At 42.7% G+C, this 25098-nt stretch overlaps 3 protein-coding genes across 7 annotated transcripts in view; 2 read left to right on the top strand and 1 right to left on the bottom strand.

The window, feature by feature from the left end:
- Positions 1-4312, top strand: part of LOC121921897 (zinc finger and SCAN domain-containing protein 30-like) — a 17275-nt gene extending 12963 nt beyond the window's left edge. Inside the window, exons 4-5 of the mRNA XM_042450610.1 lie at positions 1201-1443; positions 1946-4312. Coding sequence (XP_042306544.1) covers positions 1201-1443; positions 1946-2661 — 959 coding nt within the window. The 3' untranslated portion in view covers positions 2662-4312. The remainder of the gene's footprint in view (positions 1-1200; positions 1444-1945) is intronic.
- A 1224-nt stretch (positions 4313-5536) lies between these two features.
- On the bottom strand, positions 5537-13761 carry LOC121921973 (zinc finger protein 396-like). 3 transcript variants are annotated; one of them, XM_042450794.1, is made up of 5 exons: positions 13654-13761; positions 11837-12820; positions 10382-10508; positions 7736-8451; positions 5537-6822 (listed from the first exon to the last, which is right to left on the bottom strand). In XM_042450794.1, exons 2-4 carry the CDS (start codon positions 12563-12565, stop codon positions 8000-8002), a joined length of 1308 nt encoding a protein of 435 aa, XP_042306728.1. In that variant the 5' UTR covers positions 12566-12820; positions 13654-13761; the 3' UTR covers positions 5537-6822; positions 7736-7999. The 3 variants fall into 3 exon arrangements, with proteins under 3 accessions (XP_042306728.1, XP_042306727.1, XP_042306726.1); XM_042450793.1 differs by having other exon boundaries at positions 7950-8451; positions 13531-13748; XM_042450792.1 differs by having other exon boundaries at positions 13531-13748.
- Positions 13762-13800: 39 nt separating this feature from the next.
- Positions 13801-24401, top strand: LOC121921901 (zinc finger protein 436-like). Of its 3 annotated transcripts, XM_042450616.1 has the most exons (5): positions 13801-13959; positions 15457-15493; positions 16899-17909; positions 18737-18875; positions 21895-24401. In XM_042450616.1, the coding sequence occupies exons 3-5, from the start codon at positions 17124-17126 to the stop codon at positions 22869-22871; spliced, it is 1902 nt and encodes a 633-aa protein (XP_042306550.1). In that variant the 5' UTR covers positions 13801-13959; positions 15457-15493; positions 16899-17123; the 3' UTR covers positions 22872-24401. The 3 variants fall into 3 exon arrangements, with proteins under 3 accessions (XP_042306550.1, XP_042306548.1, XP_042306549.1); XM_042450614.1 differs by lacking the exon at positions 15457-15493; XM_042450615.1 differs by lacking the exons at positions 13801-13959; positions 15457-15493 and adding an exon at positions 15501-15644.
- Positions 24402-25098: the final 697 nt, after the last annotated feature.

Below are 25098 nucleotides of genomic sequence, written 5' to 3' on the forward strand. Positions count from 1 at the left end.
TCCTTCTTCTGCTTCCCCCTCCTCCTCTTCCTTCTCCTCTTCCTCCTTTTCTTTCTTCTCCTCCCCCTCCTCCTCTTCCTTCTCCTCTTTCTCCTCTTCCTTCTTCTCCTCCCCCCTCCTCCATGCGCCATGCGGCTTGGGGGCGGGGCGGAGGAGGCAGAGGAGAAGGAGGTGGGCAGCGTGGGGCCGCACGGAGAGGCAGGGAGGGCAGCGCGGGGCCACGCTGGGCTTCCCGCTTTGCCTCCTCTGCCCCAGGCCGCGCAACCCTCCTCTTCCTCCTCCGCGCAGTGGAGGAGGGGGGGGAAGCGCGGCCGTGCGGCCCAGGAGGAGGTGGAGGTGGAGGAGAAGGTGGCGGTGGCAGGACTGGGCTGGGGCCGGTCGTGCCGCCTCTGCGGGCCGCATCCGGCCCGTGGGCCGGGGGTTGCCGACCCCTGGTGTAGATGTACCTTGGGACAAACTGTAGGCCTGTGACTCTAAATCATCTCTTTTCATCTCATGTAAGATTTTAAAGATTTTTGGCTATTAAAGCTTTCATTATGTATTTTGTGATTTTGCTTGGCCAAGAAAAGTGCTGCCATTTTGTGGATTTTGGCTTTTGTTCTGCAGGTTGAGTCTCCCTTATGTGAAATACTTGGGAAAAGAGGTGTTTTGGATTTTACAATATATATATATATAGAAACTCCACACACACACCACACACACACACACACATTATGAGATATCTTGGAGATGGATTGGTTGCATTATTTGTACATAATCTTGGAGATGGACCCAAATCTAAAAACAAAATTCATTTATGTTTCATATATTCCTTATTCACATAGCCTGAAGGTAATTTTATACATTTAAAAAAAGTTGTGCATGAAATAAAGTTTGTACACATTGAACAATCAGAAAGCAATGGTGTCACTATCTCAGCCAATCATTGAACAATTTTAGATTTTGGAATTTTACAGTGTTCAGATAAGGGAGACTCAACTTGTATAAGATTATCTATGTTACTTCTGGTTTGGAAAACAACAAAAGCCAGCGGTCCTGATGTGTCAAAATTAGCTCCCAGTTTTTTACATGATGTAGAAGAATTGGGGAGGGTAGCAACAATATGTTGAGAGATTGAAAAAGTTACCTGCCTTTAGCATGCATGCTTTTCTGGGAGTGAGTTTCTGTTTTGGATTTTCTCTTTTCTCCTTGTCTTCACAGGACAAATGAAGACTAGTGAGATGGAAAAATACAGGCCAGAAATTTCAGAGCAAGAGGAACCATGTGAGGCATCCAGTCAGAATGCGGAAGAAAACCCTTCTCAGTTTCAAGACCAAGAAAGCACCTCAGAGAATCAGTGTGGGATGGAGTGTCCAGAGAAAACTCTTCCAGGAGAGAGAAGCAATGAACCTCTCCCTTGTATAAGAGGTTACAAGGAGCAAAATCACCAAACACTCCACGCTGGTAAGGGAATATAAAACTTCAGAGTTTGTGGGAAGAGTTTCTATCATGGGTCAGATCTCATTACAGATTCAGTCTCAGTTATCTGAAATTCTGAAATCTAAAATGCTCCAAAGTCCAGAAACCTTTGGATCTATAACACACATTGTATCGTATGTACATTTGTGAGACTGGAGATAGATATAAACAAATGACTAGAGTTCCCAGTGGCATTAGTAGAGGGTGCAAAGAATGCAGACTGTATTGGGTGACACCCCAGAGGATCCCGTCTCCAAGATATCACATTATGTACATACATGTAAATACACATGTTTCGAAATAAATTAAAAAATCCAAAATCGAAAACACCTCTAGATCCCAAGCATTTTGTATATGGGAAATTAAACTTGTAATAACTATTTTAAAAAAATATGATAACACACTTCCATGTTCCTTTTAGTAATCTTATTTTTGCTAAGTTTGCAGCAGCATTTTAACTTAATTTTTCTTCTTTTGGTGCTGACAGATCATTGGCCACAGAGGGAGACCAGAGTGACAGAGAAACTCAGAAGTCTCTCAGAGCATCCAGAACCTATCCATATTATTTTAGGAGCAGCAAGGGAGGATATTTTTCAGGCTGATAAAATGGGAGACCTTTTTTGCAGAAGGTGGCAGGAAAGAAACATCACAAGGAGAAGAATGGGAAATACCATTTCATTGAGGGTGGAGGAGAAGCTGACTAGCGAAGAGCCGCTATGGCAGAAACGAAAGGCTCTTGCCACATCTGAGAAAGTTTCGAAGCTGGGATCTAGCCATCGTAAATGTGAGAGACATCATACAGGAGAGGCACCTCACCGGTGTGGCGAGTGCGGGAAGATCTTCATTCACCAGAGAAGCCTTCATACGCACCAGAGGCTACACACCGGTGAGAAGCTCTATGAGTGTTCAGAGTGTGGGAAGAAATTTCTCAGCAAATCTAAGCTTGTCCGCCACCAGAGACTCCATACTGGGGAGCGGCCCTACAAGTGTGCCTACTGCTGGCGGAGCTTCAGTCAAAGTTACAACCGGACGGAGCACGAACGAAGCCACACTGGGGAGAAGCGAAACAATTGGCCTGTGCGGATGAGGAACTTTGACAGTAGTTCCTGTATTACGGTGCACGAAGGAACTCGGAAAGACAAGAAATTGCTTAAATGTTCATATTGGGGGAACGGCCTTCCTTCAACTTCTGTGGAAACTTAACATGATCCGGGTGGGAGAAAACTTGTGGCGTGTTGGGAATGTGGAGGAAGACACTGTCATCAAAGTTTTAAAAAGTGGTCACCTTTGTCTGTGTGAGGGCATGCTAATGTCAGAGATGGGTGGAGCAAGCAGGATGGATATCTGGTTAGACCCTGGGAAAGCATACAAGGTTAAGAAAAGAGCCTCATGAAGGAACAGTATGAATAGAAATGCACTGCTAGTATGTGCTGCCTTGTGTCCCTATACAGTATTGGGAGAATGACAGGATATAAGTAAATAAAATAAATAATAAAAATAATAGACCTAAGGAAGGAAAAGGCTTCATGGCAAGGATGAGGCTAGGGCAAGACACACTTTCTGCTGGAGACGAAGAACAAGATGGTGCTTCCTCTGATTCTGTGTAGAAAAGGCAACCGATATTAGCTGCTCAGTCTTATTTCAGTGCTGCCAATGGGGCAGGATTCCGTACTGCACCTCAGAACAACAGCCTGGCTGTAGGAACAAAGTTTAACTAACAGAGTAAAGGCTGAGTAACATTACATGCACAAGATTCCACGCCCCTCTTGATTGGCCACTTGAGGCAGCTGCTTCATTGGGCCTAACAGCATGGCCAGACTTGGCTAAGGAAAACATGGAGGGATTAAGGAAGAGGAGAAGGCCACAGGGGGAAGGATTTGAGTGAGGAAGGACAACTGTGGCTGCATCTGCACTGCAGGAATAATCGTTTGATATGCCAGAGTTCAGTGCAATAGGATTCTGGCAATTGTAGCTTTTTTAAGACATTGACTTTTCTGTGTCAGAGAACAATGGTGTCCCAACAAACTACAGTTCCCAGGATTCCATAGCATTGAGCCATGCCAATTAAAGTGGTGTCAAACTGGATTACTTTTGCAGTGTGAAAGCAGCCTGAGAGGCACAAAATATCAAGTTCTCGGAAGTCTGCATTTCATCCTCTCTGGGTTTTGAAAATACAGTACTGTATAATAGGGCCAATCTCGTTGCTCTCTCATGTATTGAGATATTGAGCTTAAACCAGCTTCTTGATGCCATGTAGACATTGTGATATTGTTGTGCTGTAGTTACAGCAAGATGAAGGATCCTGTGGCCCGCTAGATATTTTTGGACCAGAATTCCCATTATCCTTTACCACTGGTTACGTTGGTTAGGGTCCAGCAATATCTGGAAGGCTACATGATGCCACCACCACCACTACTATCCTGGGCTAAGTCTCAGGCTAAGACTTAAGGGAGGATTCATTTTTCAATATTCACTGTCACAAAGTTGATTGAGTGACTTTGGTTGGGCCAGTCAGTCTCTCAGCATGGTCTACCTCACAGGATTCTTGTGAGGATGACAGTGGAGGTAAGAACTGTGTCTGCTAACTTGTTGAAAGTGTTACATGTAAACTTTGAATGTGGCTTTGAAAGTCACTCCTTTCCATTTTAAATTCTTTTCCATTGTAATGTGGTTTAACTAGTTCCGAGGTATTTAATTCAGCCTTTTGTTATACAGTGGTTCCCCCACATTCTCTGCAGTTAGGGGTAAAAGACCCCTGTGAATGTGGAAAAAATGCAAATAAAAAACCACTATTTATTTTACCTGAAAAAACACCTTTCTAGGAATCTGCAGGTCCTGCAGTGTAACTTCATGGTCAACATCTGCCAGATGTTGATCATAAAATCATGCTGAAGGACCTACAAATGCCTAGAGAAGTGTTCCTCTAGGAATGTCTAGGTTCTCCAGCACAACTCTATGGTCAATTTCCAGCAGAATTGCACTGGAGGACTTCAAGATTCCTAGAGCGAACATATTAATCAAAACCGCAAATAATTAAATCTGCAAAAGTCAAATCTGCAAATGTGGAAGGCCAACTGTATAGGGGTGGTGTAAATAAAAACAAACAAACATGAAATCACCATAAGTCGACAGAAAACCTGAAGACACATACATATCACCTTTAAAATATTGATAATTATCCTGAACATTAAAAAGAATGCCTGTGGGATTGTGTATGTGTTTAAAATTATTATAAACACACAAGAGATATAAGATCACATCAAAGCAAGCGAAGTGCAATCCTCCATGTATAACAGTCCTAGACACTGGTGGCATGAGCGTTCGTAGACTTATGTTTACTTCATCCTATGCAACTTCTTTCAGTTAATCTCAAAGGTGCTACAAGAGCTTTTTGTGTCCTGATACAGACTAACACACTTATGTCTTTGAGTTCTGCCCAAACCATTGTATTTCACAGAACGCTGGGAGTTGCATTCAGTAAAATCTGGAGAGCAAAACCTGGCATTTGCCCTACTTGGAATTAGTGGGACTTGACTGTCACAACTAAAATCCCATTGACTATGATAGATCTAGCCTAGAATTCAGCATAAGCAGTAGGCATCATGCCCTTCAGAGGTTTTTACTGCTGAGATTTGAAGTCCAACAGGAGGACTATGATTCCCATCCTGGTTTAGTCCATACAGTTTATCTGAAATCAGGGTTGGGCAACTGTGGGGAGAGGGGTAGTGAATTCACCACCACCACCACCCTAAGCAGGCAATACCGCCCCACATATAGTAAGCCCAAATGTCAACCATTTTCCTGTCCAGTACCTCTCAAAATAGTGGTGCGGGAGTGACACTGCATCATTTCATGTTGACATTTTCAGAGGGATAGCAACAAAAACAGGTTAGTGGAGTGTTCTAGGGCATGAGGGGATGAGACTAGTTTTTGTATGTGCTTTTCTATGTTTAGATTAATTTCTGCATGGTTTGAGGAAGGCGGATTGTCTGATTTTTATTTTATTTTTTAATTGAGGTGTTGGATGAACCTTTGAGGGCCACATGCATTCCATGAACCTTCTCCCCAATGCACTTTACACACTATACCAAGTACTGGTGGGGTCTCAGTTTAAGTCAGGGTTGCATTCCTAGACTTGTAATGTAAATTGAGCTTGATGCAAATGGGGGGAGCCGTTTCCCTATGGAATCATTGGAGACCAGAGGAATGCATGCCCTCCAACATGTTCACAGATGAAAACCAAAAGATGTGCGGCCAAGCACCATCACAGTGTGATCAAGATGGCCAAAGTTAGCCAATCCCTTTTTTAATATAGGGTGGGATTAGAAAAAAACATTAAATTAATGGGGTCACCATAAGTCGACTGACAACTTAAAGACGCATGTACATACAAACTAAAAACATTTTAATGATCCTGAACATTAAAAGATACCGGTGAACATGAAAAGATACCCTCTTGCTACAGTAAGAAAATTTCCAGGATCTATTATCTTTCCATCTTCTTTAATATAAAGTATGGGTTTGTTTGTTTGTTTTATTAAAATGAGGCCTTCAGTCCTGCCCCAATAGTTACGAATTGTTTAGTCCTATGTGGGTTCTCCTATGCCGATTAAAGGTAACACTAAACCGAAACCTCTCCTCACACTCCAAACATTAGCTGTCTGGTGCAACTTAAGGTCAATGTTATTCTTTCTATACTCCAGCCGTTTAAATCCTCCCCCCCCCCGTGTAGCTTTTGTGTGGTTCATCCCCTCTGTTCATTCTCTTATGGAGAGTGAGTTTGCTCCTGCGACTAAAGCTCTTTGCACACTCCAAAGATTTACACTTTTCCTCCCTAGTATGATTCTCCTTGTGACCAATAAGGTTTGTATGATCGAAAAACCTTTGACTACGGTCTGAATTACAATATTGTTTCTCCTTTGTGCAAGATCTCTGATGACTGTTAACTTTACTCAAACACTTTAGATTTTTTGTGTGTGGATATGATTTCTTCTTTGAATACATTCTCTGACATGATGGAAAGTGTGATCTTTGACAGAAGCTGTATCCACACTTTAAGGAGTTTTGTCGTCTCTCACTATTTGACATTTTGCTAAATCTATTTATGTATGTTTTATGGCCAAACATGTCCCCAGGTTTGGAGTGCTTCAACCTTTGCTTTCTCTCTGCAGTTTTTTTCTTGGATTAAAATGTCATTGAAGCCTTCTCTCCAACAAACAATGGATTTTCTTCTCTGCTTTAACTGTTGGCCTCTTTTCCTTCTCTGCTCCCTCTCTGCTCCATCTTGTTCTTCTGCTGGCTTCTTTAAGTTTTTTGTGGACGTTCCATGGGCTTCGTCATTCATGGTTTTCTTAACAAGTGTTTCTGGAAGAAGGAAAGAGAGTAGTTACCACAAAGGTCATTGATGAATAGAGTACTATGCAATACTACTGAAAGTGAGCCCATTAGAGTACTAAAATAATCTGGACTCTTCTCTCTGTCTCACCTACAGTGAAAAACTACACTGCAGGACTATCATAAACCAGCCTCCCTCTACGGATGTATTATTTGCTCATTTTCTTCTTGAAGAAAGCGACAAGTAAATTTAGGCCTGATACAGACAGGCCAAAATAAAGCTGCTTCGAGTCACTTTGCAAGTATGCTATTTAAATGATACATGCATCCTAAGAGTTCAGAAGCTGCACCAAAGCCATGCTCCAGTCCTTTGGTGCAGCTTCCAGACTCTTAGGATGCATGCATCATTGAAACACCATACCTCCAAAGTGACCTGAAGCAGCTTTATTTTGGCCTGTCTGTATAGGGCCATTGCCACTAAACAGAGGCTGGATGACCATCTGTCAGTGCTTTGATTGTATTTTCTTGCATGGCAGAATAAAGTTGGACTGGATAGCCTTTGTGGCCTCTTCCAACTCTATGATTGTGTGATATAGATATATATCTATATATATTCTATATACAGTATATATATTCTTATTTGCTAATTATAGAGCCCTGGTGGTGCAGTGGTTACATGCCTGTACTGCAGCCACTCACTCAAAATCACAAGGTTACGAGTTCAATAGCAGCAAAAGGGCTCAAGCTCGACTCAGGCTTGCATCCTTCCGAGGTCGCTAAAATGAGTACCCAGATTGTTGGGGGCAATTAGCTTACACCTTGTAAACCGCTTAGGGAGTGCTTAAGTGCACTGATAAGCGGTATAGCAATCTACCTGCTACCTGCTATTATTGGCAAAGTAAAAAAAGAAAGAAAAACACAGAGTCCCAAACCTCTGCCATACCCTGATTTCTGAAGAATCTTAACCAGCCACCAAACATTTGCTTCTAAGGTTTAATGCAGACACTGTACAAGTATCTTGTATCCAGTGTGGATTAGAAACAAGCATTATTACAAATGAAAAGCTGAGGCTTTCTAGGAGTGAAGTCCTTGCATTAGATAAAAGATTCAGCACTGCTGTGGAATTCTCTCGCCTGTTTTGTGGAATTCAGTCTTGCCTTCATGGGCTGTTTCTTTGCTGTGAGTTTCTAGAGTGCAAGAGAAGGGACTAGCCGCAATTGAAGTGAGTCTTCCGGTGGCGAATGAGTTGGAGGCTCTGGTTGAAGCTTTTGCTGCAGTCCGAGCACTTGTATGGCTTCTCTCCTGTGTGGATTCGTTGGTGTCGGATGCGGTTGGTGGCCTGGTTGAACCTCTCCCCGCAATAAGAGCATCCGTATGGCTTCTCGCCCGTGTGGGTTCTCCAGTGCCTCTTGAGGTTTGAGTTGTAGCTGAAGCTTTTCCCGCACAGGTTGCAGGTCTTCCTGCTTCTGGCCTTTCGGGTTCTTTGCGGGGCTGAGATTTTGGGAAGGTTACCTCCACGACTGGGAGTGGATCCCTGCTTCACATTTTCTGCAAGCTTGGCATCCAAACAACTTAGATGGTCTTGGCTGGCAATATTTACAACTGTGTCCTGGAGTCTGGCTCTTTCTGGTGGTATGAGCTCCCACTTATCCATCGCTCCTGGAATAAAAGGAAAGAAGCTGACATTTTTCACGCTGAGCTGGGAGCCGGTGGTCTCCAGTTCAAATCTTGCTGTTGCTGCTGTGAACTTGGTTTTACACCAAATTCACAAGTGGGAATCATGTGGCTTGCCAAAGGTTATTGGGTTTCAAGTCACAGCAATCTTAGGCTGCACCTGCACTGCAGAAATAATGCAGTTTGACACTGCTTTAACTGCCTTTTACATTTTAACACTTTATGACTTTAATTGCCTTTTACACTTTGTAAACCGCTTAGGGAGTGCTTAAGTGCACCGATAAGCGGTATAGAAATGTACTTGCTATTGCCATTGCTATTGCCTTGGCTCCATGCTATGGAATCCTGGGGTTTGTAGTTTGTTGTGACACCAGAGCTCTCTGACAGAAAAGGCGAAATATTTTGTATAACTATAAATCCTATGATTCCATAGCATTTAGCCATGGCAGTTAAAGTGGTGTCAAACTGCATTATTTCTGCAGTACAGATGCAGCCTTAGCCAACAGAATCAACAGGGATGAATGCTTGGCACTGAATTCCAACAACATCTAAAGAGCCTCATGACTCCCATCCCTGGCTAACAAACAACAAGAGTGTAAAATAAATTGGTAAGATACAGCGTGTGTGCGTGTGTGTGTGAGAGAGAGAGAGATTACACCAGCTGGAGATTTAGAGAACTATAATTCAAAAAGGCACTGTTTTCAAACCCTATAAAGCTATAGCTAGACTCTTTCCTTGTCTTTTACCAGTTGGTAGATGTATATGTTATATTTTTATTTGGAAGGAAAGGGCTTAATTAGAGCTAATGATTAGCAGTAAAATCCGGGCTAGTGAGTGAAACCTTTTTGTATGTAGCAGGGTTTTCCTGAAGATATGGAGAAAAACATATGCATCTCTGAACATCTTGGAGGAAGAGTAGGATAAAAATGTGCAAACAGATATGAAGGAGTGAGTTAGCAGTGTAGTAATGAAGCCATGGCTCCTAAGTTTAGCGCCTGGGACTTTCTTATTAGCAGGGCCAAGGGCTGTTCGACAGTGGAATGCACTCCCTCGGAGTGTAGTGGAGTCTCCTTCCTTGGAGGTCTCTAAACAGAGGCTGGATGGCCATCTGTCGGGGATGCTTTGATTTGGATTTCCTGCATGGCAGGGGGTTGGACTGGATGGCCCTAGTGGTCTCTTCCAACTCTACGATTCTATGATTCTATGATTCTATGATTATCCCTGGTGGCGCAGTGGTTAAATGCCAGTCCTGCAGCCACAATGTTGTGAGTTCAATCCTGAGATGTTTGAAGGTTTACTCAGCCTTGCATCTTTTGTAGGTCGGTAAAATTAGTACTCAGCTTATTGGGGACAATTGGCTTACACCTTGTAAACTGCCTGGAGACTGCGTAATTCAGTATGAAGTGGTATAGAAATGTAAATGCTATTGCTATAACCACTCACCTCTCTCAGATCTCCCTCTTCCCTTTCAGCACAGGTACCCCAAAATCATTAGGGAAAAGTGCATTTCCCCCAGGAACAACAAACGTGCTGGATGTGCTCCATCAGCATGAATAGGTCAATACAGCCAATGACATTTTGGCAGAATTCAACGATATAGTCGTCTTAATCTGTAGAATCAATACATAGAGAGATCTTGTCGCACCTTTGAGACTAACTGAAAGAAAAAAATTGGCAGCATGAGCTTTCATAGACTTCAGTCTACTGCATCTGAGGAAGAAGACTGAAGTCTATGAAGGCTCATGCTATCAATTTCTTTTTTTCAGTTAGTCTAAAAGGTGCTATAACATCTCTCTACATACTGACATTTGGCACTCTCCTTTGAGAAGTTGCCTATGGGGACTGTTTAGGTAAGTGCCAGCACTTCCAAATTTACCACAACACTGCTAGGGATTAGAAAGTCTGGGGTTCTTACCTAGTGAGTTATCAGTATGCCCTTTCCCATCCATCTTGAGCTCCATATCTGTGTTTTGTTTGTTTGCAGAGGGACTCCTCTCAGCAACAGGGAGGTTCATGGCCACCACATGGAACAGCTCTGGTACCTTAGGAGGAAAAGCAGAAAGGGTGTTTTAATTTGTAAGAAAATGCATATAAAAATACAGGAAGGAATTACTCCAGAATAATGGCCTTGAATACTGATGCCAAGGAAATGCCACATTTTCCAACAACCTGCTTCTCCTGGGTTTATCACAGGGGAAAACAAAGAGCACGCAATTGATTACAACAGCCTGACTGCTGCTTAAGGCCTATAAAGTTTGATACAACTTGGCAGTAAACTATCTGAAAAGTGCACCCTGCCATCTGAACCTGTCTAGGTGTTGCAGTCTTTGGGGGAGGGCTTTCTCTTGGTCCTGGCACCCCACCGAAATATATTTACTGAAGATGTGACAAAAGGCCTTCTTGTTAGGTACTTCCAAGACTAAGAAACTCTCCACCAGTTGGCACAAACTTTCTTATCCAGGCATGTCTTTGACATTTACTGCATATACTCATGTATAAGTCTAGAAATTTTAGTTACTTTGACCCAAAAAACCCGAACAACATATCCATGCATCAATGTAAGTACTTTAACTTGTATATAAAAAAGGAGCCATCCCCTGGTGAAAGGCAAGAGTGTCATCTGCCATGACTCCCTCAACTCTCTCATCCAAACAAAGTTTAGGGTGAGCACCTTTGTTTCATCCTTTAGATCCTTTGTTACATGCCCCTATGTTTTACCATCAATTTATTCATGGCTCATATCAAAATCCATAATTTTGATCCCAAAACCTGTCCCCAATTTATACATGAGGTCAAGTTATAGTTGCGTATAAATGTTACCTAAGTTGTCACGGAAGGCGCTATTAACCAGGTACATGATCCTTCTTTTATGGATGCAGTTTAGCTGAATTTTTAATCTGTGTTGTGTTTGAATTGTTCTCATTGTATTTTATTAACATTGTTGGATGCTTTGAATGCCATTCTCAGGGAGAAAGGTGGGGTATAGAGCCAGTAAATATAAGAAACACACCTATAGCCTTGGGGAAAGTTTCCCTTTCCACAACAACTCCCAGAATCCCCTTGCTGGCATATGGTTGTGTCCCGACTGAAGGATTTGGGGAGCTAATGCTCAAGAAAGTAATTTGTCTGACCTCTGTGCACCCATTGTTGTTTGCACTGTGTGCCTTCGAGTTGTTTCTGACTTATGGCAACCCTAAGGTGAACCTGTCATAGGGTTTTCTTGGCCAGATTTGTTCAGAACAGGTTTGCCTTTGCCTTCTTCTGAAACTGATAATGTGCGACTTGCCATTTGTGTCTAGCAGGAAACACCTTCTACCAGGATTATTTTCACCATCTGAATAATTCCATGGTCCAACGCTCAAACCCTTACCATTCGGGCTTGCCTCTTGGCTGTCCGCTGCCTCTGAAGGAATTCCTCCGCCAAGGCTACCGCCTGGGAGCAGCTCTTGGGATGGTTTCCTTTCACCCAGCTCTGCATTTCCACGGGCAGGATGCTCAGGAAATGCTCCAAGATCAGGAGATCAAGGATCTGTTCTTTCGTGTTCCTCTGTGGCTTCAGCCATTGGTGGCAAAGTTCCCAAAGGCGGCAAAAGGCCTCCCGGGGACCTTCAGCCTCCTGGTAGCAGAACTGCCGGAAGCGTTGGCGCTGAGCATCTGCACTCCATCTTTCTTCCTCCTTCACAACCTCTTTCTCCTTGGTGTTGGCCCCGTCTCTTCCGCTCTCCTTGTCACCATCCTCGTGACTTGTCCCATCGATTACCGAAGAAGCCTGAGTCCGTTGACATTTGTCTAGTTGCTGACCAGCATCCTTGCCAAGGGAAATGGAAACCTCGCCATGTGGTATGACGTTCGGGGAGAGCAAGGTTGAGTTTCCGCAACCAGAGCAAGAAGACTGTAGTGTCCTGAGGAACTCCTGCCACTGGGCTTCCCATTGCTCTGACAAACCGTTGTCTGCCTCTTCTTTAGCTGGCCATTTTAGATACTCCCTGATGGTCCCATCTTGGACAAGGCAAGGAGCATCTCTATCCCTCTCCATTTCTTCCACCAACTGGAACCGGGCTTCTTCTTGTTCTTCCATTTTGATAACTGTCTTCATCATCACCTCCTTTGGGTTAAGCTGGACCTCCTGAACTGGGATAGATGTATCTTTCTGTTTGGTGGCTATTTTCTCTCCTGGGGACACTTTTAGAAGGTTTTGTCCCCTTGAACAAAGAGAGGAACAATGCCCAGGCAGCAACTGTTAGCCCTGAATTATGTTTTGCAGCAAAAGAGCAATCCTAATTTTCTTAGCAACTGCATTTGGAAAAATGTGGTACATGAAGAAACCAACGTCTTTGTTGAAAGGCACATCTGTCTGTGGAAGAAATAAAACACAAGTAAGAGTTTAGGATTAAGACATTAAAAGGGTCATTTTCTTTTATATGAGAGAAAACATATTGTCAGTGTGGGATAGTGGTTTATGTGGACTGTGACTCTGGAGAACAGGGTTTGATTCCCTGCTTGGCCAAACAAAATGAGACCTTGTAAAACTACACATCCCAGGATTCGCTAAGATGGAGCCACAGCACTTAACCCAGCTCTAAAAACCTGAAAGGATGAAGTGTAGGGGAGAAAAGGGGAGACACTATTACCATCCAGCAAGGACTAACAACGTTGATTTCTACAATCCCCATCTCTTTATAATACACACACACACACACACACATTAGAAAAAGGAGTGAGAATTGCAATATATATATATTAGAAAAGGGGATGGGGATTGCAATATATATATATATATATATATATATTAGAGAGGAGTGGAGATTGCATTTTATATACTATATATTGTAAGGAGGGTGGAGATTGCAATATATAATATATATATTACAAAAGGGGGATTGCAATTATATATATATTTATATAAGAAAAGGAGGTGAGGATTGCAATTTTATATATATATATATATAAAAGAAATGGGGGTGGGGATTGCCATATATATATAGTATATTAGAAAAGTTGGTGGGGATTTCTCTCTCTCTCTCTCTCTCTATGCACACACACACATGCGTTGCACTTTTCTACCTTGAGCCTCCAGCTCCTTCTCCAACCTGTATCTTCTCTTCCCAGCCAGATCCCCTTTGCTTTGATCTTTTACTTCCCAAGAGAAAGTACAGGAAAGAGACCCTCACTATTATGGACACTCACCCACCCCCTTTTCTCTTTCCCAGTTTCTTTTCTTTCTTTCTTTCCTTTTCTCCTCCTTCCTCTCCTCCACCTCTCTAGGAGGCAGAGCTCTGTGACTGGAGATTTCAAGGCTAGCCCTTGGTCCTCTTAGGGTTAAACCCTCAGAGATCTCTCCTTCCTAGAAAGGAAGAAAAAGGGAGAGAAAAATTGGGAGTTTGACCAAAGAGTGTCTGCCTTTGCCTACCCTGCCACCCTTTTGCTGGAAGGCTTTGCATCTTTGCATTTTACATCTGGAAGGAGGCTGGAAGCTGCAACCTGGATTAAAAGGTTTATTTTGGTGCACTTATATTCTGTGTATATTATATTATACTATATTATATTATATTATATTATATTTGGTGCATTTAAGGAGGGAGGTATTTAGGAGGTTTCTATACAGGTAGAATGGGCTGGAAAAGCAGAGTAAATCCTTTCCTTTTCTTATTTTAATGCTCCCCAATAACAAAATACTGTACCCTTAGATTGCATTTGGGGCTTGAAAATCATGCAATAGGAAGGAGAGTTTGAAGGGTTTAGAAATTATGATTATATTTATATTTATATCCTACCCCTTCTCCAAAACTGGGACTCAGAGTGACTCCCAAGACTAAAGACAGTGCAATTGAAAACATAGAAAAGTGTGACATGAAGACAGAATTAAATTATGACAATATTAAAACAGACTGCACATAAAAGAATAAAATAAAGTTGAAAAGATAAAAGAGTTTAAAATACACTTTTTAGAATTTAGCATACCCTGCAACTATATTTAATCCTCTGTTGTCCCACTTTTCCAGCTGCTTTTAAAATGTCCCAGTTTCTCTCTTTCCTTTCCCCCCATTTTCCTCCTTGGTCCTCAGCTTGCATCATTTGCTGCATCTGTATTGCAGAAATAAAGAGGTTTTGACACTTTTAACTACCATGGCTTCATGGGATCTGTAGTTTGGCGAGATATTTAGTTTTCCTTGACAGGGATGCTCTGGTGCAGTAATTTGCAAACTTCAGTCCTCCAAATATTTTGGACTTTAACTCTCAAAAACTCCAGCCAGCTTGGTCAATTGTCAAGCATTTGGAGAGATGAAGTCCAAAAGATCTGGAGGATTGTAGTTAGGGAACCACTGTGCGCCGTAACAAACTACACATCCCAGGATGCCGTAGTATTAAGCCCTGGCAGTTAAAGTGATGTCAAGCTGCGTTATTTCTGCAGTGTAGATGCAGCAGCTGAAGCAAGGCCCCGTAACTATATTGGCTCCATCCTAGAAAATCCTTTGGGAGGCACCTGCAATCTTCATCAGAGAAGGCTAAAGGCCTTGTAAAACTGCAAATCCCAGGATTCTGTAGGATGGAGCTACAGCACTTAAAGTGAGTTCAAACTGCATTATTTGTACAGTGTATATGTACCCTGAACTCAAAGTGCAAAAGTAGTTGCACTAGGTTAACTCAGGCTACATCTGCACTGCAGAAATAATACAGTTTGACACCGCTTTAACTGCCATCCATGGCTCAGTGGTATGGAATTATAGGATTTGTAGGCTGGTGAGTTATTTAGCCTTCTCTACAAATCCCAGGATTCCATATCACTGAGCCATGGCAGTTAAAGTGGTATCAAATTGCAGATGCAGCCCCTTCAGAGGCAAAAGTAGAGGAGTAGATTGTAGATGAGACATTTTTCTTCCCAGTCAGCTCAGGCAAAAGCAAACTGCTGCTCCCCCTCCTGGATTTTGTCCCCTTCCTCATTAATAACATCTACCATCTTGACCACACTCTGATGCTTTGTTTTTCCAGATGTGTCCTGGTTTTTCTTCTGTGAAAATGCTGGAAGGTATATTTCAGAGGAAGGATCTGGCAAAACCACTTCTGAATCTTCCTTGCCTAAGAAAATCCTATTACATTCATGGGTTCGCCATACATCTACAGGCAGCTTGAAGGCACATACGCACTGATGTTTTACCCCAAAGTTAATAGACATAAAGGTTGGTCCAAAACAGTTTGCTGTCTGGAATAAAATGACAAATGATCCCAAATTGCCATCCTAACTCTAATCAGGTGCACAGTGGTCAAAGCCAGCAAAGGTGTTTTGGTTATTCATCTCAGCAGTGCTTCTATATCTATTTTTGGTGGGGAGAAAAAAATAAAGGAACCACAAGGCAAGAAACTTGCTGCTTTTGATGGTACACCAGATCTGCTGTCTAAGGCAGCTGCTTCTTACCCACTATTTAATGGTAGAGCTAGTTCTGCAACTCAGTGTACTTGGTTCCTTTTGTGGTGGTGATGATGATGATGATGATGATGATGATGTGTGTGTATTTGTTGTTGCTGTGTGCATTTAAGTTATTTCAGACTTGTGGAGACAAAGGCAAACCTATCCTGGGGTTTTCTTGATATGTTTCTTTAGAGGGAGTTTCCCATGGCCATCATCTGAGGCTGAGAAAGTGTGATTTCCCCAAGGACACCCTGTAGGTTTCCATGGCTGAGCTGGGATTTGAATCCTGGTCTCCAGAGTCAAAGTATAATGCTCAAACCATTACACCAGGCTGGCTCTCTGTTATATATATACAGTCAACCCTCTATATTCACAGATTTTTTTTTAATCTTTGGAGTCAAGCATCTACAGATTGGAAATATTAAAAATATATATAAATTCCAAAAAGCAAAGCTTGATTTTGCCATTTTATGTAAGGGACACCATTTTACTGTGACATTGTATTTAATGGGACTTGAGATTCCACAGATTTTGGTATCAACATGGGCTCCTAGTGCCAAAACCCTAGCAGATACTAAGGACCCACTGTGTACATTCACAGGTTGAGTTTCTCTCATCCAAAAATCAGAAATTTGAAATATTAAAAAAAACAAAAACTTTTTTCATGGGGCTAAGATAGTAACATCTTTGCTTTTTTGTGGCTCAGTTTACACAAACTTTGTTTCGTGTGCAAAGTTATTTTAGAATATTGTACAGAATTACTGGCTATGTGTGTAAGGTGTATGTGAAACATACCAGTAAATTAATGTAATGTTTAGACTTGGGCCCCGTCTCTAAGATAGCTCATTATGTACATACAGTATGTGGAAATGCAGATATTCCAAAATCCAAAACACTTATGGTCCCAAGCATTTTGGATAAGGGAGACTCAACCTGTATGTGTACACTCATTTTAAAGTGCCTTGAAATAAGTCCTTGTACCTCCTTATTTCACCATTGCCTCACTACATATTTTTGCTTCCAGGTTTTTAAAGGGAGAAAATATTTCGGGAAGGAAAGATTTAAAGGAAGAAAATTGCTTCCCTCCGTGTGTTTTCTGCTAATGTGAAGCATTATTATCGCAAAGGCTAAACCTATGGAATAAACCCCCTTTAAAAACAGTGGCAGCCCCAGATCAGGGTGCCCAGAGATTTGCAACAGAGGTTTGCCCAACTTTTCCAGCATTTTCTCTCAGTCCTGCCAAGAGAAAATGGCGGTCCAGTTTGGAGAGACCTCACCTTTGAGCCTGCAGCCTGAGGAAAGTCCGAGCGTGAAAGCAGAGGAGCAGGATCATGTAGGCATCAAACTGAAGACAATATCCGTGGGGAGACAGGAGGCCCCGTGCGTTGTCCGCGTGGGCACCCTCACGCAGTGTTTGAGCTGGGAAGCACCAACGACCACCATAAAGCAGGAACCCAACGAGGGTCTCTTGTCTCCAGGCTGGGACACCTCATGGCGGGAGTTTCTGGGGGACGCGGAGTCCTCCCACTCAGAGCAAGAAAACGGGCAACTGCTGGAGCCGATGCTTCCTCCACCCTTTGAGGAAATGGTAGCCGAGGGTTACCAGCCCAGAGAAGAACCGTTGAGCCAATCCTTGCTAGGTCTCAATGGTTTGACGCAGTTGGCTAATAGTAGGCCAGACACTGGAGAGATTGGCAACAGCAGGACCATGAAGGAAGAGAAGATGGAGGCTGAGGAGAGCACCAACGTAAATGCCCAATGTCAGAGGTTCAGGCAGTTTTGCTACCCAGTGGCTGAAGGGCCCCGAGAGGTTTACAGTCATCTTTGGGATCTGTGCCACCTGTGGCTGCAGCCGGAGAGACGTACCAAAGAGCAGATCCTGGATCTTTTGATCCTAGAGCAGTTCCTGACCATCCTGCCCATGGAAATGCAGAGCTGGGTGAAGGAGAGGGGTGCAGAAACCTGCGCACAGGCGGTATCCCTGGCAGAAAATTTCCTGGAGGAGCAGCAAGAGGGTGAGAGCCAGGTAGAGCAGGTGAGAACGCAGCCGCTTTTGCCTCCTTTGCCTGGTTTTATAAGTTAAGGGTTTTCAATCCTGCTATTTCCAGTTATCACACTAGGGGTTAGTCAGATGGTGAAAATAATCCAGGTAGAATCAGGTTTGATTCTTTGTTGGTCACATGAATTTCAAATGCATTTGATTAAGTTTGGAGAGGAGCTAGCAAAAAACCCCACTTAACCCAGGATTACTGAGCTCAGTTTTCCCTCTCGAGTTTTTCTAAAAGGTTCGCATTCTCAGCTGTGTGAATAACTGATGCAAATAGAGTCGGGATCAAACTCTGCATGCCTTGAACATGCTTCGAATAGATTTGCATCATCGACTCCATCTTTATTTGAGTGCTGGCACTTGTGAACAACAGAACACAGAGAGATGCAGTTCCATAGTGTGCACAACAAACCCAGAATGCACAGTTGCACTAAACAAAAAATCAAAGATATATCTGTAGTCTGTAAAATTAGTATGTAAAGAGATCTTGTAGTACCTCTGAGTCTAACTGGAAGAAAGAAGTTGACCACATGAACTTTTGTAGACTTACATGAAGCTATTTTCTGTGAGCTGCATGTGGCACTTGGGACCTGTAAGTACAGTTCCAGAAGCCCCCCTCTGTTAATTTTTTTTAAAGTTTTGGACTTTTTGACTTATAAACTCAATGAAAATATAGCAAAACCACAGCAGTTTGCTTCCCCTAATCCTGCAAAGCTGCCTAAATGGCAAAGAAGTTAAAAAAAAAAATAACAACTAAGCCCAAAATTGGCCAAAATAGCAACTTGAAGTGGAAAAGATTGTCGTTGTTATTTCAGGTGCCTGGGCTGCTTCGCGTGGTAGCCATGAATTTCTCCAATGCCGAGCCACTTTCATCAGGCGGCACACAGAGACATCCTGGCAGAAAAGTGAAGGAGGAGGGGGAAGAGACAGAGCCATGGCATGTCAGTTCAGTGGGTAAGATCTTGGTGGTGGTGGCAACTGATGGTGTGGGTGGTTTTATAAAAGGACCATGTTCGAGGCATTATTTGAGCAAATGGCTCTCTGTAGCTTCTAGACACAGGGGCTATGTGCTACTTTCAAACAGACAGGAAGCAGGATTGGCTCAAGATGCTTTGCTTCCTGAAGAAATGGGCAACATGGCACCATTTCCACCCACTCACCCATGTTTCCACAGACTGGTAGTAGATTCTTTCTTGGTCCTGGTGATGGAATGAGAATCCTTCCCCACATCAAAGGATGGAGCTACCCTGCAGAAAAAAAGCAGTTTGACCCCACTTTAAGGCTGTAACTGCATCCTATGTAGTCCTGGGACTTATAGTTCTACAAGGTCTTTAGCCTTCTTAGCCAAAGAGGGCATTCTGGTGGTTCTTATAGGAAGAATGACAGAGTTCTCCCTGTGTGCTGTTAACACTGAGGTTGAAGGGGAGGAAACACTTATGTAAGGGGAATTGTTGCTATTGTTGTGTGCCTTCACGTCGTTTCTGACTTATGACGACCCTATCATTGGTTTTTCCTTGGCAAGAAGAGGATTGCCATTGCCTTCCCCTGAGGCTGAGAGTATAGAGTTTATCACATGGGAGGGAAGAGGCCAAATCCCATGCAAAAACGGGGTTTAAATCCGGGAAAATCGCACAAAAGAGGGATTCTTTTCAGATGATGTCACACACATTGAGCATCCCAAAAGTAAAAAGCTGCCAATTTTGCCCACTTTCTGCACAGGTTAATGTCGGATTAATGCTCAATTGGTTTGACGTCGTCTGAAAACAACCCCGCTTTTGCAGGATTTAAATCCACTTTATCCACAGGATTTGGGCACTTTGCCTCCCATGTAATAAGGTATTTAGTGACTTGCCCAATGTCACCCAGGAAGTTTCATGGCCAAGCCGGGATTCAAACCATGGTTTCCATGGTTCCGGCCCAGCATTCAGACCACTACATTATGCTGGCTTATATGGGATCATATTACAAGAAAAGATATTCCACCTGAACATTAGGAAGACCTTCTTGACTGTAAGAGCTGTTTGACAGAGGAATGGACTGCTTCGGAAGGTGGTGGCCTCCTTCTGTAGAGGTCTTTAAACAAAAGTTGGGGTGGACATATTCCAAGAGTGGTTTAGCTGTGCATTCCTGCATGGCAGAGCATCAGGCTAGAAGGGCCTTCCACCTGTAAGAATCTATTATTTTAATTTTATTTATTTATTTATTGAATTTACATCCCCCTTCCCTTAAATGGGATTTAAGGCAGTTTACAATAATTTGTAAAAGATTAAGGCAATACATTTTTTTACAAAGTTTAAAAAAATTAAGTGAAATTATTTTTAAAAAACATTGAGAACAATGAAACCCACTGGATAACCTTGGGCAAGGCATACTCTCTCAGCCTCAGGGGAAGGCAATGGCAAACCTCCTTTGAATGAATCTTGCAAAAAATAAAATAAAAACCATGATGTTTATCACACTATGCTCTTAAAGAGCTACTATTCCAGTGTGACTCCTCTAGCAGCCTCCTGTTGCATGCTGGGATTGGCAGTTTTAAGGAGCTGAACTTCTCTGCCTGAGAATTCTAAATACCCCTCCTTAAAACTGCCAATCCCAGCATGCAACAGGAGGCAGCTAGAGGAGTCACACTGGAATAGTACCTCTTTAAGAGCTCGTCTGATAAACACCTTCAAGATAGGTTTGCCCCATGATAGGTTCGCCTTGAACTCCATGATAGGTTCCAAAATAAATTGAAGGCACACAACAACAACAAAAACTTAAAACATATTTTGTGTGTGTGTCCAATTAGTAGAACTGGAGTTCTACCAGCCTAATACTACAAGGGGATTCTGGCCAACTTCACATAATGGCTGTTGTTCTCATGCCTTGCCCTTGTGGGCTTCCCAGAGGTAACGTGTTGGCTGGAAAAGATAGGAATTTGATCGGATCCAACCCAGCTGGTCTTATGTTCTGCTGTATCAGAACGAAACCCTTTATAATATGATATGAATTTGCCCTGCTGGGTCAAATGAGAGGTCTATTTAGATCAGTGTCTTGTTTCCCACAGAGGCCAATTGGAGGCCTGAAGAAAGTAGGGAAAGAAAAGGTGCAACTTATTTCTGTTTTTGCCCCACTGGTAAGCAAAGTTCTCTAAACATGCATAAAATCCAGACAATGGGTTTTTATCCTACTACTATGGTGCTTGGGAAAGTTCCTAAGACTACAGCTCCCAGATTTTCCTATGCTGTTCTGGCCACATTCCCCTGCACCTTCTTCTCCTATCTCAACAAAAATAAGTTTTACACTTCCGTTTTGTTTCATGTGGTTGGTGCAGCCTGTGTCTCTCAGCACTTGCTCACCCCAACCTAAAGCAAAGATCTTTGAAAGCCTGTATATACCTGCCAAGATAGGATATTTTATGCATCTGATGGAGTGAACTCTTGATTATGTGCTTCAAGCTGGAGCTTTCCAGATATTTTAAGCCACAGCTCCTATCAAGCTAAACAAGCATGACTGGTAGAGACGATGGAAACTGGTCCAACCACCTTCAGAAGGCCACAAGTTCCCTGGTCTCACCTTATATCAAACCTGTAAGTTATTGCCCACATGGCTGGTGATAGGATTGAGGCTCAGAGAAACTAGCTTGCCTAAAGGTACATCTATACAGAAGAAATAATGCAGTTTGACACCACTTTAAGTGCTGTAGATCCATCCTATGAAACCCTGGGAGTTGTAGTTTTATAAGATCTTTAGTCTTCTCTACCAAAGGGTGCTAGTCAAAACTACAAATCCCAGGATTCTGTAGTATCCAGATAAAGTGGTGTCAAACTGCATTATTTCTGTAGTGTAGATGCACTAGTAAGTTCATGAGATGTACCCTTTGGAAACCTGGTAAGTTCATGACAAATGTAAGTTTCCAATACGCTTCTTTCACTGTGTTTCTCATTTGATGCTATACTTGGACCTTATCATGCTTCTCTTTTAATTCTATTAGATGATGGCCCAGTGAGTAATAATGAAAGAAAACTATGTGACATGTCCTTGGAAAGAACAAGCCATCGAGAGCTGGAAAAGAAACTGAAGGGTCAAGATGAGCTAGCAGTGCAAGAGAGAATGCAAAGTCAGAAGTGGAGGAATCAATCCAATGCCTTCCAAGTTATTAGCTATCATGAAATTGCCATGCAGCAAAGACTGCACAAAGGCAAAAGACACAACCGGTGCAGCGTGTGTGGGAAAAACTTCAGGAATGAATCCAACCTGATTAGACATTGGAGAACCCACCCAGGAGAAAAACCCTACAGATGTTCAGACTGTGGGAAAATCTTCTGCTGGATCTCGCAGCTGGATAGACATCGGAGAACCCACACAGGTGAGAGACCATATAAGTGTTTGGAGTGTGGGAAAACCTTCACTTGGAGCTCCCATCTGAAGAGTCACAGGAGAATCCACACAGGGGAGAAGCCATACGAATGCTCCCTCTGCAACAAAACGTTCCTTAGCAGCTCAGGTATGATCCGGCATCAGAGGACCCACACGGGGGAGAAACCTTTTAAATGCTCTGACTGTAGCAAAAGCTTCGGTGCCAAATCGAGCCTGGTCAGCCATCAGACCATCCACACAGGGGAGAGATCCTATCAGTGCTTAGAGTGTGGGAAAAGCTTCAACCGGAGTCACACACTGGTTAGACACCAGAGAATCCATGACACAGAGAAGCCATACAAGTGCTCCGAATGTGGAAAGAGCTTCACCCTGATCCAGCATCTCCTGAGACACCAGAGGAACCACACAGGAGAGAAGCCCCATCAGTGCACAGACTGTAGCAAAAGTTTCCTTGATAAATCGAGCCTCGTGAAACATCAGAGGATCCACACGGGCGAGAAATCCTTTGCTTGTTCGGACCGTGGGAAAAGCTTCAGTCAGGGCCAGCATCTTCTAAGGCGTCAAATCGTTCACACAGGAGAGAGCTTTTAGGACTCTTCCATTGTTCCAGGCTGTGCAACTGCAGAAAAAAAATTTTTGATATGGTGTTAGCTTTGTTTAATAGAATCCCTGCTTTAATGTTTTTGTGTGTGGTTTAAATCCAAGTTTCTAGCCTTTGTAACCGCAAAGGCAGTGAGCTCTAAAGTGTCTGAGCAATGCCCAGTGAAATCTCCAAAGTCCAAGGGGAACCAAAGGGCAAGATCTTCAAGAAACACATGAAGTTTTCAAAAACACTTTCTGCAGGCAGGAACTATTTAAGAAAAGTTTACTGTCTCTGAATGGAAAGACAGAGTAGACCCACTGTGGCTAACAAACACCTCTTGATAAACCTATCCTCTTTTAGGGGCATTGTAGACTGAATCTACACTACCCAGTCATGTTTGATACCACTTTCATTACCAAGGAGTTCTGGGAACTGTGCTTTGGTAAAGGATTGAGAATTCTCTGCTAAGAGAGCTCTAGTGCTGGAGTTCAGGAGAGTGGACCACAGAGGTTGTGTTGTTATTATGCCTCTTCAAGTCTGAAACACACTGTAGAAATAATCCAGTTTGAGACCGCTTTAACTGCCCTGGCTTAGTGCTAGGGAATCCTGGGAATTGTACTTTATTGTGGCACAGGAGCTCAGCTCACTGACAGAGGTAGTTTTGTCTCACAAAACTACAGTTCCCAGAATTCCCTAGCATTGAGCCAGAGCAGTTAAACCGGTCTTGAACTGCATTATTTTGGCAATGTGTTTTGGACCCAAAATAAAAATAAAAAATCTGGGTTTTTCTCTATTGTCTCTAGGGACTTTATCACACAAAGTAATAAATCATAATTAAAGCAAGGCATTAGAGTTTTTGGCTAGTACTTATCTTACAAAGTCGTGTCTGTTCAACTGCTACTTTGCATTTCCTTTGTTTCTGCAGTGCACTTTTCATTAGCGGCAAAAACTCATCAATAGGCTCCTATTCCACGCCACTAATGATTGAGAGATGTCACAGGGCATGCGGGAGTGTGAGTCTCATCCTCTTCCCCCTTGTCCTCGATATTCCCAAGTAGGATGAGAGTGTGTGGTTTTATTTTTTACTCCATGCCTTTCTTTCTTTTTCTTTTCTTTTTGCTATGATTGCATAATTACAGCAAAAATAAAAATAGCGAAAGGAATAGAGTAAAAACAACCTCAGCAAATGCAGGTATGTGCTGAAAGTATAGAAAGTGGGATTACGGAGCCAGTGCAGAAGGGAGCATGGATTTGCCAAAGTGGTGCTCTCATGTGATTGAAGAGAAGTTTGCAAACTGGTATTTTCCCATTTCCTTCCCTAATACAATTATTGCAAGAAAAAAAGCTGGTGTGACAAAGTCCTAAAGACGAACTATGGCTTGTTGTCTTGGATGATGATGGACATACAGTATATGTATATATCTTATCTTTGTTCTCCCTGAAACGTTTATTTCTGCACGATAGTGACCTGATAAGTAAATGCACTTTCCATTAACAGTCAAAATACTTGCATTTTTCCCATTAAAGAAAGAATTTGAACTGTGCCTCCAAGCCATATTCTTTGGTGGTTGTTTTTGAAGGGAAATTTTTGAGATGGGGTTTAACACAGCTTGCATTCAAGAGTATGTTGGATGACATTTTAAATTAACAGTGTTGTAAACAGAGGAACATTGGTGGATGTGGCCAGGAGTTGCATGGATGGTCAGCATGAATTAGGTTTCTACCAAAGGCTGACACTTCTGTGGGAGCCTCACTTGTTGAAATAGCTCTAATTGTTTTTGAGTTTTATCTACACACTGCAGAAATAATCCAGTTTGACATCACTTTAACCTCCATTGCTCAGTGCTATGAAATTGTGGGATTGTAGTTTGTTGTGGCACCAGAGCTCTCTGACAGAGAAAGCTAAACGTCTCACAAAACTACAGTTGCCAGAATTCCCTAGCATTGAGCCCTGGCAGTTAAAGCAGTGTCAAACAGGGTTATTTCTGCAGAGTGGATGCAGCCCGAGAAGAAGGGAGCAAACCAGTGTGATGAAATGTGATGTTAGCTTCCTACATTGGAGTCATAGTCCATTGATCAACCCACAACACCACACTGGATCATGTTATTAGTTGTAATAAGAACTGCCCACATGCCCATCAGTTCTCCGCTTGGCAAACAAGTGGGAAAAAGTTCAAAGGTTTCGTCACAGCTGAAAATGATAAGAGAGGTTTGATAAAGCTCCTTATGGTTTAG

This window comes from Sceloporus undulatus, chromosome 2 (genome assembly GCF_019175285.1).
Source record: "Sceloporus undulatus isolate JIND9_A2432 ecotype Alabama chromosome 2, SceUnd_v1.1, whole genome shotgun sequence".
Classification (NCBI taxonomy): Eukaryota; Metazoa; Chordata; class Lepidosauria; order Squamata; family Phrynosomatidae; genus Sceloporus; species Sceloporus undulatus.